At 41.1% G+C, this 15997-nt stretch overlaps 3 protein-coding genes across 6 annotated transcripts; 1 reads left to right on the forward strand and 2 right to left on the reverse strand.

Annotated features, from left to right (window-relative positions):
- The first annotated feature begins 103 nt into the window (after window positions 1-103).
- Window positions 104-15200, forward strand: sh3bgrl2 (SH3 domain binding glutamate-rich protein like 2). 3 transcript variants are annotated; one of them, XM_058056753.1, is made up of 4 exons: window positions 104-240; window positions 11920-12105; window positions 12904-12984; window positions 13609-15200. In XM_058056753.1, exons 2-4 carry the CDS (start codon window positions 11995-11997, stop codon window positions 13867-13869), a joined length of 453 nt encoding a protein of 150 aa, XP_057912736.1. In that variant the 5' UTR covers window positions 104-240; window positions 11920-11994; the 3' UTR covers window positions 13870-15200. The 3 variants fall into 3 exon arrangements, with proteins under 3 accessions (XP_057912736.1, XP_057912735.1, XP_057912737.1); XM_058056752.1 differs by lacking the exon at window positions 104-240 and adding an exon at window positions 9724-9959 and having other exon boundaries at window positions 13609-15195; XM_058056754.1 differs by lacking the exon at window positions 104-240 and adding an exon at window positions 9733-9959 and having other exon boundaries at window positions 13594-13760.
- fam167ab (family with sequence similarity 167 member Ab) lies at window positions 236-4308 on the reverse strand. Its single transcript, XM_058056751.1, has 3 exons — window positions 4074-4308; window positions 1959-2327; window positions 236-871 (listed from the first exon to the last, which is right to left on the reverse strand). Exons 1-3 carry the CDS (start codon window positions 4110-4112, stop codon window positions 608-610), a joined length of 672 nt encoding a protein of 223 aa, XP_057912734.1. The 5' UTR covers window positions 4113-4308; the 3' UTR covers window positions 236-607.
- Window positions 4497-9470, reverse strand: lca5 (lebercilin LCA5). Of its 2 annotated transcripts, none has more exons than XM_058056705.1 (8): window positions 8872-9470; window positions 7342-7722; window positions 6989-7209; window positions 6589-6894; window positions 6216-6353; window positions 6042-6138; window positions 5628-5764; window positions 4497-5533 (listed from the first exon to the last, which is right to left on the reverse strand). In XM_058056705.1, the coding sequence occupies exons 2-8, from the start codon at window positions 7715-7717 to the stop codon at window positions 4646-4648; spliced, it is 2163 nt and encodes a 720-aa protein (XP_057912688.1). In that variant the 5' UTR covers window positions 7718-7722; window positions 8872-9470; the 3' UTR covers window positions 4497-4645. The 2 variants fall into 2 exon arrangements, with proteins under 2 accessions (XP_057912688.1, XP_057912687.1); XM_058056704.1 differs by having other exon boundaries at window positions 7342-7742.
- Window positions 15201-15997: the final 797 nt, after the last annotated feature.

Here is a 15997-nt window from a genome sequence, read left to right on the forward strand (position 1 = left end):
CACTAAGAGAAAAGCCGAACGTCGATCACATTAGGCTAAACTACATCGCTGAGGCGAATGCACACTGACCAATGACATAAAGCCCCGCCCACAAGTCCGCCATTTTTGTGATGGTATTGAGAAGGTAATTATGGTGCTTGGATCACCTGTACAAGATTTGACAAAATTGACAAAAGTTAGCCAACAAAACAAAGTTAAATACATCAAAAACCAACAAGCACACCTTTTGTCTCCATTAAGGTAAGGAACACATTTATTTTTCTTGAAGTAATATGTTTTTATTACACTGGAGTACATGTACATGTCAGCTACGTGTTGTGTGCTACACTAAACTCCTAGCCATCTTAACAAATACCATGCTAATTAGATTGTGTACTTTATTATGTTTCTGGTAAGTGTATACAGTTGTTTCAAACAGGCAACAACTGTACACGGACACAATATTTGTTTCGCTTGATAAGAATAATATATTTACAAAATAATACATTTTAAATGATTTATACACAATTATCTATATTCTACCCACTGGTGGGTAAACAGGTTTATCAGGCATCCACTCTACTATTTAGGATTAGCAATACAACCCTAGGTTAGCCTTCTATGACTACTAGCATAGCGAGAAACGTCGAGAGTTAATGTTCATCTTAGTGACTCCAATGAGTCGCAGCGGTGCTGATAAGCCCAGGCCCGGCGTGACGGGACACTCGCACAGCAGATCAGCCAACTCGTCGCGCTCCTCCAGGCCGTAGGTGGCGTCGTTGAGCATGCGGCGATGCAGCTGGCACGCCTGTTCGATTTTCATCTTGCTGATGTCGCTACGCAGGCGGATGAGCTGCCTCGCCAGCTGCTGGTCCTGTAGACGCATCTCGGCCTGGAGGACAGAAGAAGAGGTGTCGACACTTACTGCATTCTGTATCATTAAATCGTCTTCACACAGGCCTTATTGTTGTCGCCGAATTGACAGAAAACGCACAGTGGGACTCCCTGGATATGATCTCATTCCCGTGCTCTAGCCTGCAGAATGTGCAGAAGATCTTTGCCGCTTTTTTCTCATCACTTGTCCACTGTCTTTGTTCAAAAGGTGGAAAACGGTCACAAAGTCGGTGCCTCTTTGCGTGCTCGCTCCATGAACACCAATGAAAGAATGAATGAGTGGCCTAATTGAGCGGAGTGGAGGCAGTCACACTTGTGGAAAGTTTGGAATAGTTGTCCAACTGACTTGATGCTGCCTAAACGGGTTGCTGTAGAAAATGGAAACAAACTATCTACAGGGATTATTATATTCTAACCGCTATGTGTAGAGATATATTATTGGCTGACTAATATCGGCATAAAAATTAGATATTTGTTCATATCGGTATCGTTTTTCTTCTGCTAATGATGCGGGTAAGACCTCATTAAACTGCCCAACTTGTTTTCTGCCTAGACGAGTTGCTGTAGAAAACGGAAACAAAAACAACAGGAATATTAGATAGTAATCGCTATATCAATAAGCGAATAAGTCACGTTTATAGGTCAAACTCGTAAAATAGAATAAATGTGACCATTTCAATGTAGTCCCTGTGTCATTAAATGGTTCCTTCAGTCAGGTCCAATTAGTTTGCTCCCTCAACGGTCTGCTGTAGAAAAGGGAAACTAAAAATAAAGCATAAAGTAAATATTAGATTGTAACTGCTAAGCCATTAAGCAAAGAGGGCAGGCCCAACTTATTTGTTGCCTAAATGGGTTGCTATAAAAATCAAAACAGAAAATATACAAATGATTCCATCAGTCAGGCCCAATGAGTTTGCTGCCTCAACAGGCTGCCGTCGAAAAGGGGAACCCAGAATAAACAACAAAGTGAAGATTAGGTTGTAACCACTAAGCCATTAGGTGAATAAGGCATGTATTCAGGCCCAACATATTTGCTGCCTAAATGGGTTACAAAATGTAAACCAAAGATTTAGTGGCCGTCTCACCAGTTCCCTCCTGAGCCAACTCAGAGCCTCGTCAATGTTCTCAAACGCCTTCAGGACACCTGACCTCAACTTGCAGCGAATCACGTTTGAGTCCCCTCGTTTGCTGCCCGATTCCCCTTCGGCGTGTCCGCCTGTGAAGTTTTCCGCCTCCACCCTGGCTTTCCATTCCAGGTAGGAAGGTCTCCTGGTCTCCAGTCTCAGCTTCTCCGTCAGGGCCTTCAAGGTCAGGAGATGGTCACTGGAAGGCGAATCGTCACATGTTGACTCCTCCGGGCCGTCTGAAGTGACAGTATCGGACGAGGACGCTTCCATTGTAGAAGAGCTTTGTGGCTCAAGTGTGATGTAGACGTTCTTGAACATTTTAAAGAACTGTAGTAAAGAGAGAGAGAGAGAGAGAGAGCACGGCGAGTGGTAAAACAGGAATAATAAGGTATAATCCCCGGTTTGGTGCGGTGATTAAGACGCCATTCTTCCATATCAAATTATAGCCGATCAGCAGCTTGTGCTTATGTTTCCACAGCAACTCCACATGCGATGTAAATGAATCAGCAGTTTGTTGCATCCAGACGACAGATGCAACATCATAGCTCTAGATATCGTTAAAAAAAAAAGACATTTAACAGGAACATATCAACACTTTTGACTGTTCAGGATGTGGAAAATGCATAAAATCTACATGACGGCCTCCTAAACCTTGTAGTAACATGCTGTAAAAGTGTTCCCAGGCTTTCTCCTTGTGTGTTTTTTTTTTCTAATAATGCGGTTTGTGCTCACTTATCCCATAATAGGCACCACAGACCAGCAGTGAGGTCACTGGCCATGTAGCTAATGATAGGCTTGGCTCTTTTAACAAGGCGTAAAAGAGAAATTTGAGTGGCTTTAAAAATGCTTTGGAGTGGATTTTGTGATTATTCTCAGCATGAAACAAAGAGCATCCTTGAGTGCGCCTTTGCATATGTAAACAGAAATGGAAGTGGTTTAGGACTACAAAAAACCTTAAAATAGCAATCCCAGTAATTACATTCAAGTACCCAAAAGGGGAAAAAAGATCACCAACAACCAATAATACTCATTCCGACATTCCTTTTTGGTCTAAAGATCTTCTGGTGGCTGCATTAAAAACTAAGTTCAGCAATAAAATGTACTTTGTGGTTAGGGGATTTATTATGGGATGCCCTTCCTGGGCTAAAGAGACTCAGGAAAGTTTGGATCATCAAAAAGTGGAGAAATGGAGAACACAGTCAGCAAATTGGTCCATGAAAGTACTGCGTTTACTGTAAATACAATATATTAAAAACATATTTCCCTAATGGAGTTCAGGTGGCTCAAGGTTTACTTTACTTGTTTTGTTTTCATTGTATCCTGTGGCGACCCCGTAATTAGGGAAAAAGCCAAAACATACAAACAAACTGCTGGGACATTTTATCCAAAATTATGATAGTAAAGATTAAAAAGGTATTTTTGCATACACCTGTAAGCCTGTACATCATGTGAACTTCGTGGGTGACGATATCGTTTGAGTCATACTGGTACTGAATCCACACCACTGTATGGAGCGTCTCCATAAGTATTGTTGCAACCTAGATTAATTAGATGGTAAATATGTTAAGCAGCAGTGGAGTATTAAAGTTATGACACCAAAATAAGTATGACAAGTCTTTGTCTCCGTTTACCATTAGCATGTTACGTGTTTTGCTTTTTCTTTGCTGTTTTAATTGTGCTTTCTAGTGGTTTCTAGCAAATAGAGATGTCATTTTTTGGAAAATCATGTTGCAGAAAAACTTTTTTTTTTAAGTCACAATATTATAGGAATATGGTCGTAATTCACCAGAAATAAAATAAAACATTTTATGGGAATAAAGGCAAAATATTACATGAAAAAAAAACACTTACGCAAATAAACTTTCAATATGATGCAAAATAAGAAGTTATATGACAAAGCTGAGATGAAATATATACAGTATATATACAGCATGTGTTGCTTTACAAAGTGAAAAGTTGCATCCTTTCATTTTCACTGGAAAAGCTTTGCATTAAATTTCTTTGCTGCATGTCCGTAATCTACAAAAGAGCTAATAACTAATTAGCATTAGCATAACAATGGTTTATTCTTACCACGTGACTCCTGGTTCCGCGGTGCACCACTTCCGGCATTAACAGCCCCTTTCTAGTTAAAATGTTTTAAGTTCTAGGCATGGTATGAAGCAGACGGACGAGCCGAGGCCATCATATAAAAACCGTTTTTTTTTTCTCTCCTCCCCCTCCAAGTCCGAGGACTGTCCACTTTACAGTCGGTACCTACCACAGGAGGGGCGTGGAGATCGGGTCAGGTGACTGAGGCTTGTTAGGCGACACCGCCCCTCCTATGTACACACCATAGTTAGGTAGGTTTCTTCTTTCTTCTTGTGAATGGTGGATGCAGCTCTTCTATGTTGTTTAAGTTGTAAATTAATGACTCAACACAACTTTTTTTTATTGTGCACATTTAATCCTGGACTAAAAATATTAAATAATAGAATAATAAATAAATAAAACAAAACAGAAGAGTTTTGGAAACAGATATTTTTTTGTTTTTGTTAAGTGTACCAAGTGCAATAAATTAAAAACATTTGAAAGTGCAACAAAAAAAGCTAATATCAGCTATATTTGACACACACTTGAGTGCTAAGTTAGTCATTAAAAAAATGTTATAGTATGAGCTCCTCGATGTCGTCGTCGAACGAGGCGATGGCACGCACAGTCGGCCGGCTCTCGACGACGTGTCGGGCATCCAAGGAGGCCGACGACGGCGCCGATGTGCTGACAGTCATGCGTCCTGCGCGGGTCCCTGAACGCACGCCGTTGGTGCTGAAGTCCAGCATGTCAGTTTTGCTAGTGTTGCTGGCCGGTGTTGCCAGAGAGCCAAACAGCTGCTGCATGAGAATGGACTTCTTGTTGTTTGTGTCCATGTCACTCTCTTTCTTTTTGTCCAATTGTGCCCCCTTGAGGCTGAAAACGCCAATCGCCTCCAATGCGGAGTCGCCGTCCTCTTTGACAAGAGGCCCGGGCATGCTACGGGAATTTCCAAAAGAGGGAATGTAACTCCCAAAAATTAAGTCCTCGTTGGATTTTTGGGAGCGCAGGCTGCGTCTGCGTCCAGCCTCCCTGTTTGCATCTCCAGCAACAAAACTCGGATCCTCCATTTGGGAGGAGAGAGGCTCAGCGGGAGACGCGGTGGACGCAAACGAGTCGCCGAAGACGGATTTCCGCACTCCGTCATTTTGAAGGTCGATTTCCCGCATCTTAGCCAGCAGCTGGTCCTTTCTGCGACGTGTCTCGGCCGTCTCGTTGTTCCACCTGTCCACTTCCACTTGGACATGGCCGCTCTTCCTGTTACTACCCCCTTCCCTCAAATTTGTCAAGAAGCTGGCTATCGTTTTGTCCTCGTCCTCCTTCACGGCGTTGTCCCACCCTGCGTGTTGTTCCTCTTCTGTCGCCTCACTTGTACCTCTTACGTCTTCCGTCTTCTTCTGATGTTGCTGCTCCTGGTTTGGACGTTTGCTCGTCTCTGCCAGTCCATCCACTGTGTCCAGTTGCTGGTGACATCAAATGGGACAAAAGACATAAACGGAAGTATTGTTGGTGCAGTTTGATAGCAAAAACCCATTAAAGTGACCCTAAATAGCTTACCTTGAGTGACAAGTATCCATCAGGTGCTGGGTCGCTGTTCTCTGTAACGTCACTGACAGCAGGAGGCGGCGAGGGGAAATCTGGGCTGCACGGTCGGTCCTGTGTCTGCACCCCCTTTACGTGGGTCCTACTAGGGACTGGGCAACAAGACAAAATCACTTTTCAGCCCTGTCGCATTGAAATCAATTCAAAGAAACGCTACTCATACAGGTTAATACGCATTTTTAGATTATTTCTCTAATAAACTGTACAGTCAAGCAGTTCACAGCACTTTAAAAGTCAATGCCACATTAAAAATTAAGCATTTTCAATTACCCACCGCCTCCCTGGAGCTCCCTTTACTTAGCTTATTAAATGATGCTTAAATGATTCAACGGGAAGAAAAGGGGAAAAGGATGATTAAAGGAGCCTTACGCTTTGATTTGGGCTCACCCTCGGTGACTTTCCTTAGTGGGAGTTTCCCCATGCGATGAGCATAAATGTTCCTCGTCTCTAATTCCCTTTCTTTTTCCTGCAGAAACACAAAATAATTAGGACAACGTGCATTATTTATGCGGTATGTGACTATATCATTGCAGACTTATGCACCCTGAGTTTATTGGTGAGTTGTTCAAGCTCCTTCTGCAGAGTCTTGATCTCTTCCTGAGCGATGAGCATCTTCCTCCTTTCTGCAGCCAGCTGTCTCTGGTGACTGCTGCTGTTCAGCTCCATGTTCCTCTCCAGCTCCTTTGACACCCACAGGACAGAAATGTGACACATTGCCACCCAAATGTGGAACATGGAGAAAACTTGGCACTCCAAATCATTATTAATGTTAAAAAACAACAACTTTTTTTCACATTTAGGAAATAACAGTGTCTCTCCAGTTATCGCCTGCTTCCAGTTAACTCTTTGTAGTTGAGGTAAATAGACGACAAGACAACAAGTTTGTAACTGTACTGGATGAAAACCAGCCTAATACCTTCATCTTGAGTTCAACCTCCTGCGTGCGCGCCCTTTCCTCCTCCAGCTTACACGTCAGCTCCTCGCGGGCCCCCAACTCCCGCTGCTCCACCAGCTTCTTCATGCGGCCGACAGTCACCTGACTCCTCATCAGCTGGGCCTCCTTCTCCTTCAGCCGACGCTCGGCAACACGCTCTCGCTCCTGAGTGCGCCGCAGACGCTCGCGCAGCACGTGGGTCTCGCTGGCGTGACACGACAGCATCTGGGAGATTTTAGTCTCGGCATCCGTGTAGTTCTGCAAAGCTTTCTCCTGGCGCAGCTGGAGCTGTAGCAGGAAGAAAATGGCGTTGAACCAACACCTCCGTCACAGTGCCAATCCAAACTGAGCATTATCATCAGTCAGAACTCAAGGAACCTACATGCTTGAGAACCCGGTTTTCCTTCTGCAGCTCCACAATGCGCTGCTGCAGCTCGGTGTGAGCGTTGCGCAATTCGTTGATCTTCAACAGGCGGCCCGAGAGCATTTGCTTGGTCAGGGGGTCCAGGTCTTTTGGAGGAAGGGACTCCTTGCTGCGTGAACGAACTCCCCGGTATCGGCCGCCTGGACGCGGTGGGCGGGCCCGGACGCGTTGCTGCACAGCTAATATAAAACACAGACATTAAAATCTTAGTATCAAGGGTGGTTAACTTCTTTTTACACTTGTATGACATCTAGGAATTTTAAAACAATGCCTGTAGAGTTGAAAAAAATGAACGTTGAGTCTTGACCCACCTGTGTTATAGGGTGAACTGCTCGGAATCTGGTTTCTCCGTACCCCCGCGGGTGGGGTGGGGGACAGAGTTCGATCCCGCGAATACGGCGACAGTGAGCGCTCGGACAGCGACTCGTTCTCGTAGTCATCCGAGTAAGAGGGGCCCTTGCTCCCTCGCCCCCCATCTACGTCCGACATCTGGTCGCGGTCTGGATCCAAAGGGTAGATTTCATTCTTTGAAATGTCTTTTTCATCCTGGATTCGGTCTCGGAAGTTCTTGTTGTGTTTCTGTTTCTTGGTAGAGAATGCTCGACCCTTCTTGTGCATGCTGCTCAGGGACCGTCGGCTCTGATTGTCAGTCCAGTCGTCTCCAATCGGGTCACATTTACACTCCATTGTTTCTGTATTATGAGAAGGGGCACTGTCAGGAGACAGAGAGAGAGAGACAGAACAGGTATGGACTTTGGATGTGTGTAGAGGTTAGACCACACTTCATTCACCAGACTAGAGATGGTGGAGAACTGGCTGAGTTGTTCAAAACTTGCAAGTTTTTCCACTGAACCGACACACACACACAAGTATTCCTCTTTATTAACTCGTTCACCACAAGTCAATCGTGAAACTGACATGGGTTCACTTTTTTAGTGAGTTGTGCTGGGCTTATGTTGCACATGTGAGTTTCACTGGCAACAGAAATGCCTCATGGGAGTCTCCATGGCACCCGCCTCGAGTGAATTGAGTATTTGATTCACTTTAGGGAGTGATTCGTAAAACCTTGAGTCACTATACCAGACTGACACTAAAGTTCACTCATTCATAAACTGGACTCCATATTGGTACTAAGCAACTGCCTTCCTTATTGTGCAACATGGTTCCTAAGCAACACCACAATGAGCTACAAGTTTCCACCATGCTAAACAGTAATAGAAGTGCAGACGACTGCTCTCATGGAAAAAGGCACGTTAATCAACAACAAATACATCTTAAACATTAAACTAATGATACAGAGTGGTGTATTAACACCCTAACACTCGTTTGTAACGGTACCTTAAAGTGAGACTGTCCTCTGCACCCTTCTAAATCATCCAGGCAATAACACATTTGATGCGTTTTTTCTATGGCAACAGGAGCCCACAATACTAAATCAACAAAGAGAGAATAAATAAAGAACGGTGCTTGGTAATCACTGCAATGCACTAACCTTCGATGCAGAAATAATCCTTCTAAATATTTTTCTCAGTAGTGACGTAGCTTCCACAAATGTATGATTTTAGCTGCCAAGTGTTTGTTAGCATGTGGAGCTAGCTTATCTTTGACAGGATTAAGCTAAACCCTCACCGTCTGGTCTTGACAGGTGCATTGTTGGCACAGATGGCTTCCCACGTCAATACACACATAAATATATGAAGCTATACTCACTATATTTTAGATTTTTTTTATACTTTACTGTCACTTTCCACATTTATGGTTGATAACGGAAAGCTAAGTGGCTAATGGCGTTAGAATGGCTAGCCTCGAGCCCGACAATCAACAGGTGAGACCTGTCTTACCGTTAGGCGTCGAGTCCTGCACTTTCACTTGCAGATAGGTTCCTCATAAATGGTCGTTGTTGGCAAGGCATTTGACAAAATAACCTTAAGTCTGCAACATTGAGAATGGGCGAACTTCCGCTAAGATACAAACAACACTGCCTTGGTGCTTACGGGTTAGCTAGTAGCTTAGCCTCCCAGCCCACCCCCAGCTTCATCCTCCATGACGTTTGTTTGGTAAAAGTCATTACTACGCAGAGTTCCGACTCGTGTCTGAGTATGGACCTGCCAAGTTCGACTAGGTAGAACCAAGTTGCGAGGAGTGTAAGCAAGCAGGACGGACATTACTGTTCCTGTTGCTGTGCTGTGTTAGCATAGGAACAGCTTCTATGACGTCACCAGCTCGTCTTGGCAATACACTACGTGATTACAGTTGGTTGGGTTACACACACTAACGCATTGATATTACATAATATAATGAATGGACTAGCTAGCACTTCCGTTAATATGCCAGTGTGGGAACATCAAATGATTGTTCATATGACCAGAAAATTTAAAACATATCGTTGCAGTGGTCGGGAATCTAACACGTTCAGCGTAATCAAGTCTGGCTGCTTCTAACCTAAACTTGCAGCTGACGTAAAGGTACGTCACTGCAGCAGACATTTAACAAAAATGTTTCACAATAAATACATATGCAATTTCATGATGTCCAATTTCAGTAGGACTCAATAGGACATCAGTCAAACGATATCTCATATAAAACTAATATTGAATATTGTAAATTGCTGTCATGAAAACATAAATATACAATGTCGTTAAAGGAGAAAAGGCTGAAAATGGCTTTCTTAGGTTTTATTTTGACAATACATCCCGGAAGTGTGTGCTCGCGCGAGAAAAACGACTGCTGATGATCAGCAGTAGCGCACTACTATAGTTTATAAGAGTCGACTCGCTTCTCTATCATTTAACACTTAGTCGTAAAAATACACCACTTTCGCTGCTTTGTTAGGCGACACTGTCGGCTAAATTCATCCACGCTGTGACCGTAATGTGGGATTAAAATGGTCATCAAGGTTTACGTCGCCTCGTCAAGTGGATCAGTGGCGGTGAGTGTTGTCAGTAGTGTCACTAATTTGGTTGTTTTGTTTTTTTCATTGGAACTTTTGACTTTGGGGCGCAAATGGGCTTGTTTGAATGGGAAAAAAACTATGTTGAGTTATTGTCAGCAACTGTGACCATGTGTAATTTAGACCCTGCTTTTAACTCAGACGGAATTCTAATCTTGTCTGCAATGTGAATGAATGGATGTATGATTTACTTGGTTATTATCATCTTTGTCAACATATAATCTTTGATATCGTTGACAAAGGAAGAGTTTGAAGTCACATACATGCACTTATGTCACAGAGGACCACACTGCACTGTATTGCACGCCTGAATAAGTTCTCCATTTGGGTCAGTTCTGTCAGTGCTGAGCTTGTGATTGCATTTCAATGCCTTTCAATTGTGTTAGTAAAGACTGGTTAAGGGGGGGCGGGGAGGCTCAGCTGATTGGAAGTGAAATGTGTGGGAAAAGAAAGGGTTAGTAAGAGACATGTAGGAGAGAGAAAGTGATCTGTTCCAAGCTTTACAGAATCAGATTAGTGGGGCGGAAATCATCCGTGCCCGATAGATGAAGCTCAAATTAGGTTATGCCAGGCTTGATATCGAACAGTGTGAAAATAAATGAAGCACTTATACAGAAAGAGTTGAAAACATAGATTGGAGTGGGATGACATTGTGCCGCTGGGAGGTGAGCTATTCTACGTCACATCGCAATAAATTTGATTTGAGGTTCTATGGTTATCGTCGTACTTTTGGCTCAAGTTTCTGTTTGACCTTTTTCCTGATATTTTTTGTGTATTGTCATCCTCTGTTGTCGTTATAATTGACATTCTTTATTTGTTGAGCTTTAAGGCTCTATAACAACTTCTGTGTCTTTGTCTTTTCATTAAATATACAGTAGAGAGTGGAGTGGTGTGGAGTAGAGTGGTCCCGCAGCCAAAACCAGTCAAGACCCACTGCTCTTATTTGTCCTCAGCAACCCTGTTTTGTCCCCGTTTTTTTTTCTTGTAATGAAAGGATTAGTCCAAGTTAATCCTTCATTTCACAGAATGCCCTCAAACAATTGATGCGCATGCAGTGCTGCAGTGTGAGGGTTACTATTTTTATATTTCATGAGCGAGTGTTGAATCTCGCATCAGTCTTTCAGAGACAGCAATGGCTTGTTATTGAGCATGCACTTTAGGGTCAGTCATGTTTGGGTGTGTGAGCGTACCGAACGACCCCTGAGTGGCACACAATAGTTCCATTGTGGCCGTCGGCATCCCCAAAATACTGTCTACGCCGGCCCATGCCACCTTGTTATGACAGTTTTAAACAAAAAAAAAACCCAATCAGATTTGTTCTTAGCATTTAATTTCACCTTCTTGTCTAGGAGTAGTTAGATGGTTGGCAATTTTATTATATGCTATTTTGTTTATGTTTTTGTAATTAATTACATTAAATATAATAATGAAATAATTATTATCATTAAATGACATTTTAATTTATTAATCTAAATATTTTTACAAGACTATTTTATTGTGTTTATTTTTATAATTTTAAAATAATTACATTAAATAAAAAAGAAAATGATAATTTGGACAGTAAATTTTATTTTATTAGTATGAATATTTTTACAAAATTAAGTACTGTTAAGCAATTTTCTAAACATTTTAAAAATTGTATTACATTAAATAAACATTAAATTATTATTATTTAGCATAATTTTAAAAACATTCTCATTTTTACAAGATTAAGAAGACTGACAATTTAATGGTAATTTTTTAAAATTCAATTAATTACTGTAAATAAATACATTATTATTTGGTTTAAATGAAGTAAATCATTTTATTTCTATAAAGATTTTTAAATACATTCTAAAAATAGTAAGAACATCATGGGCCAGGAGTAAGTACTAGATGGATGAGCAGGTTGCACCACCCTTGCTTTGTGTCATTATTCATTCACCATTTCCATCTCCAGGTGAAAAAGCACCAGCAGTCGGTGGTAGGGTTCCTTGAGGCCAATCGAATTCGCTTCCAGCAAGTAGACATCACCATGCTGGAGGAGCAGAGACTCTGGATGTACCGGCACATCCCTCGGGACAAGCAGCCGGCCAAGGGCAACCCACTGCCTCCGCAAATCTTCAATGAGGATCGCTACTGTGGGGTAGGGCGGCTTATTTGGGCCTTTAACCTTCAGATTTTTTTTTAACCTGTATATGTTAATTTATGGGCAACGTTGTTCACAAAAATACTGAAAATAAAATTATTATTTATAATAATAATAATTTGTATTATTATTTTAACAACTTTAAAATGTTTATTTATTATTTATTCATTTATATTTTATTAATAAATTTTTTGTTTTTATTTATTTTTGGTGAACCTCCATGATTTATTTATCAGTCAATTAGCTTTTGTAATGAATTAACAATTGATTCGTGGTCACCCTACTTATTCATGTATTTATTAATGACCGCTTCAGCGCTCTCTGCTCTTTTTTGAAGCGTTTTTATCTCTCTGCAGTTTGTGACATAGGATGGACTAAAGCTCTACACACGGTATGAAGGGAAAAAAAAGGGATTATTATAGGTTCCATTGTGCCTTTCTGCACATGAATGTTTGCTGTTGATTCTCCCAGAGGGACTTTTATGGCACAAAGTAGGTCATGTCTATTTTGGTTATTTGGAGATTAAACTACCTTTTGCCTGGCGAGCTTGTGAGTTCGATCACTCTCAACTCCAGAGTTTACGCACGGCACCTCTGTAATCCTGTGGTAATCCCGTTTTCATGGCCGCCCGGGGCAGATTATGTGGCGTCACTCTCGCTGGTTGAAGTAAAGCCACCATTACTCCCCGTAACCATATTGAGTTACTGTAAAAACGGAAGCGCTTTTATACGCAGGACTCTTCATCAAGGACGTTTTGATCTCACTTTGCCAACATTTCTCCCTCCTTCCTCACAGGATTATGAAGACTTCTTCCAGTCTAAAGAGAACAACACTGTGTTTGCATTCCTGGGCATCCGGCCTGGATCATCCGTCACAGTAAGCACACATCATCACTCACATCTTAAGCACGTTACACAATATTAACGCCTCCCTACATGAACATCACAATCACAAAACAAATAAGGACAACCTTGTGTACAACAGTATTACGGCTAATGCTAATACACTTGTCCCTCGTTTATAGCGGTCAATTGGTTCCAGACCGGACAGGGATGAAGTAATCAAGTGTTTAATGAATGGAAAATTATTGTAGTTAGAGCATCGAAAACATCTTAATGACTTTATAAATACAGTTTTTAACATTATTAGAGTTCCATAGACATGAAATAACACCCCTATAGTCACCTTAAACTCCTATTGTTCAGTGAGTGCGTGATGAACTGTGATGTAGTTCTCATTTTTTCTTTATGATCATTACTATGTACATTTTTATTGACGGTTAGGGTTACCAAATCTGGCACGACCAATCCGTTTAATGAATGTGGTTTTAGTTTGCATTCAAGTGTCATGTAACAGACAAGGACAAGAGAGTATAAGGTATCCAATCCGCTTTCTCCTGAGGTGATATGCAGGGTAACACGTTTATCCACCATATAAATGTATAAATGATAAGGAGTGGTTTTTGTTGTTGTTTTTTAAATGCAGGATTCTGAATCTTAGGTGACAACACAACAACCTCCTGTGACCTCATACTGTGTACGCCAGCGTGATGCCAAACATGGGATTTTGCCTTCTACATCCTCCACTGACTTTAATGTAAAACTGTCTGACCAAAAAATGGAGGTCTACATCAGTGATTTCCTTCCCGATCCAATACGGACTAAAATTCAGGCTGGTATCGGCAATACCCATCCGATACCTGGTGCAAATTCACCTAATGCGTCTGGTAAATTTGAAAAAACTGTGTATTTTATATCATAGCATAAAGAATACAAGACTTAGATTTAGTTCGTATTCATTAAATCATTAATTTAAACAATTTCAAATATTATACAATTATTAATTATTAGGAACTACGACAGGAATGTAAACTCAAAATTCACATACAGCTCTGTTTACAGTCGGTCATCCTTTCAACAGACAAACATTACTTCCAATGACCCAAGTATCAAACGTATCGCCATTTTGATTGGAGAATCGATTTTAGAGTCTGAATTGCTGGATTCGGAAGTATCGATATTTCAGCATCGACCGCACATTACTAGTTTGCACCATATCATGCAGAGATTTGTTCCTAGCCTCATAGCTAAAACAAACAAAAAAAATACATATTTCAAACTTGCAGTTTAGCAACTTGACCACTGGAGGGATCTACTACACACTCACTTTTTCATTTAAAATGCTCCAGTATGTCCTGTTATGTCTCGTAGGGTACTAGATGGTGGTGGGCTATTTTGTATGGGGCCACATTATATTGCGCAAGTGTACCTAATATTGTGTCTATTCCGCTTTCCTGCGTGCTGTGCCATGGTATGATAAACATGATGGGACTTTTTACACTTGTCAAGTGAAATGATCACATTCTTCTGCCATCAATGTTTCCAAGCCAATAAAAGTTTATACATGTACTGGTAGGGGCTCTTCTTTTCTTTGCTTTGTGACGCCCAATGAAATGTGATGATAACCGTAGAACCAGAAAGGAATGCGGGAAGCTGCTAAGTGCAATCGGACCAAAGCGATAACAGAAAAAGAACACCGCAAATGAGTAGTTGCTGAGGAATCTAAAGCACATCATTTTAGCATAGTTGCTGAGGGACTAAAAAAGAACTGAAAAAGAACTCATGACTAAGGTACACAAATGTAGAGTAGAAGAACTAATGAGTAGAGTAGTTACTGATGAACTAAGGCTCATTTAGAGTAGTTATTGAGGAACTGATAACTAACAAAGAACGACTGACTAAGGCACATAAATGTAGAGTAGTTACTGAAGAACTGATGAGTTGAGTAGTTACTGAGGAACTCTGGCACATTTAGAGTAGTTATTGAGGAACTAATGAACTAACGAAGAACTACTGACTAAGGTACAAAAATGTAGAATAGTTATTGAGGAACTAATGAGTAGCGTAGTTACTGAGGAACTAAGGCACATTTAGAGTAGTTATTGATGAACTAATGAGTAGTTACTGAGGAACTAAGGTACATACATTAAGAGTAGTTACTGAGGAACTAATGAAATAACTAATGATGTAAGGCACATACATTCAGGGTAGTTACTCAAGAACGAATGAACTGATGAGTAACTAATGAGTAGTTACTGAGGAACTAAGGCGCATGCATTTAGAGTAGTTACTGAGGAACTATTGAAATGACAAAGAACTAATGATGTAAGGCACATACATTTAGGGTAGTTACTGACGAACAAATTAACTCATTAGGAACTAATGAGTAGTTACAGAGGAATGAAGGCACATACATTAAGAGTAGTTACTGAGGAACTAATGAAATGACAAAGAACTAATGATGTAAGGCACATACATTTAGGGTAGTTACTGAAGAACAATTTATCTCATTAGGAACCAATGAGAAGTTACTGAGGAACTAAGGCACATACATTAAGAGTAGTTACTGAGGAACTAATGAAATGACAAAGAACTAATGATGTAAGGCACATACATTTAGGGTAGTTACTGAAGAACAAATGAACTCATGAGGAACTAATGAGTAGTTACTGAGGAACTAAGGCACATACATTTAGAGTAGTTATTGAGGAACTCATGAAATAACAAAGAAATTCACCAGTCGCTATAAAGGAGGGGTTTTATTCGAGGATTCCAAAACAACTCATGTGCAGGACCGCAGTGTTTGACCTTGGAGGTTCCTTGATATACAGACTTTTTTTTTTTTTTTGGTGATGATTTCGCAATAATTTGCTGACAAATCTGCACTTTGACTGGACGCTGGCATAGTCCCAATTGGCCTCTTGTCCCGCACGGGTCCTCATTTCCCATCAAAATGTTGCACACATGCACGCCTGCAATGATTTACCCAGGGATCAATAGGGAGTTCAACTTGCCACCTCCATTAAAGCTATTTTATTAATAGAAAATTA

The sequence above is a fragment of the Doryrhamphus excisus genome, chromosome 19, assembly GCF_030265055.1.
Source record: "Doryrhamphus excisus isolate RoL2022-K1 chromosome 19, RoL_Dexc_1.0, whole genome shotgun sequence".
NCBI lineage: Eukaryota > Metazoa > Chordata > Actinopteri > Syngnathiformes > Syngnathidae > Doryrhamphus > Doryrhamphus excisus.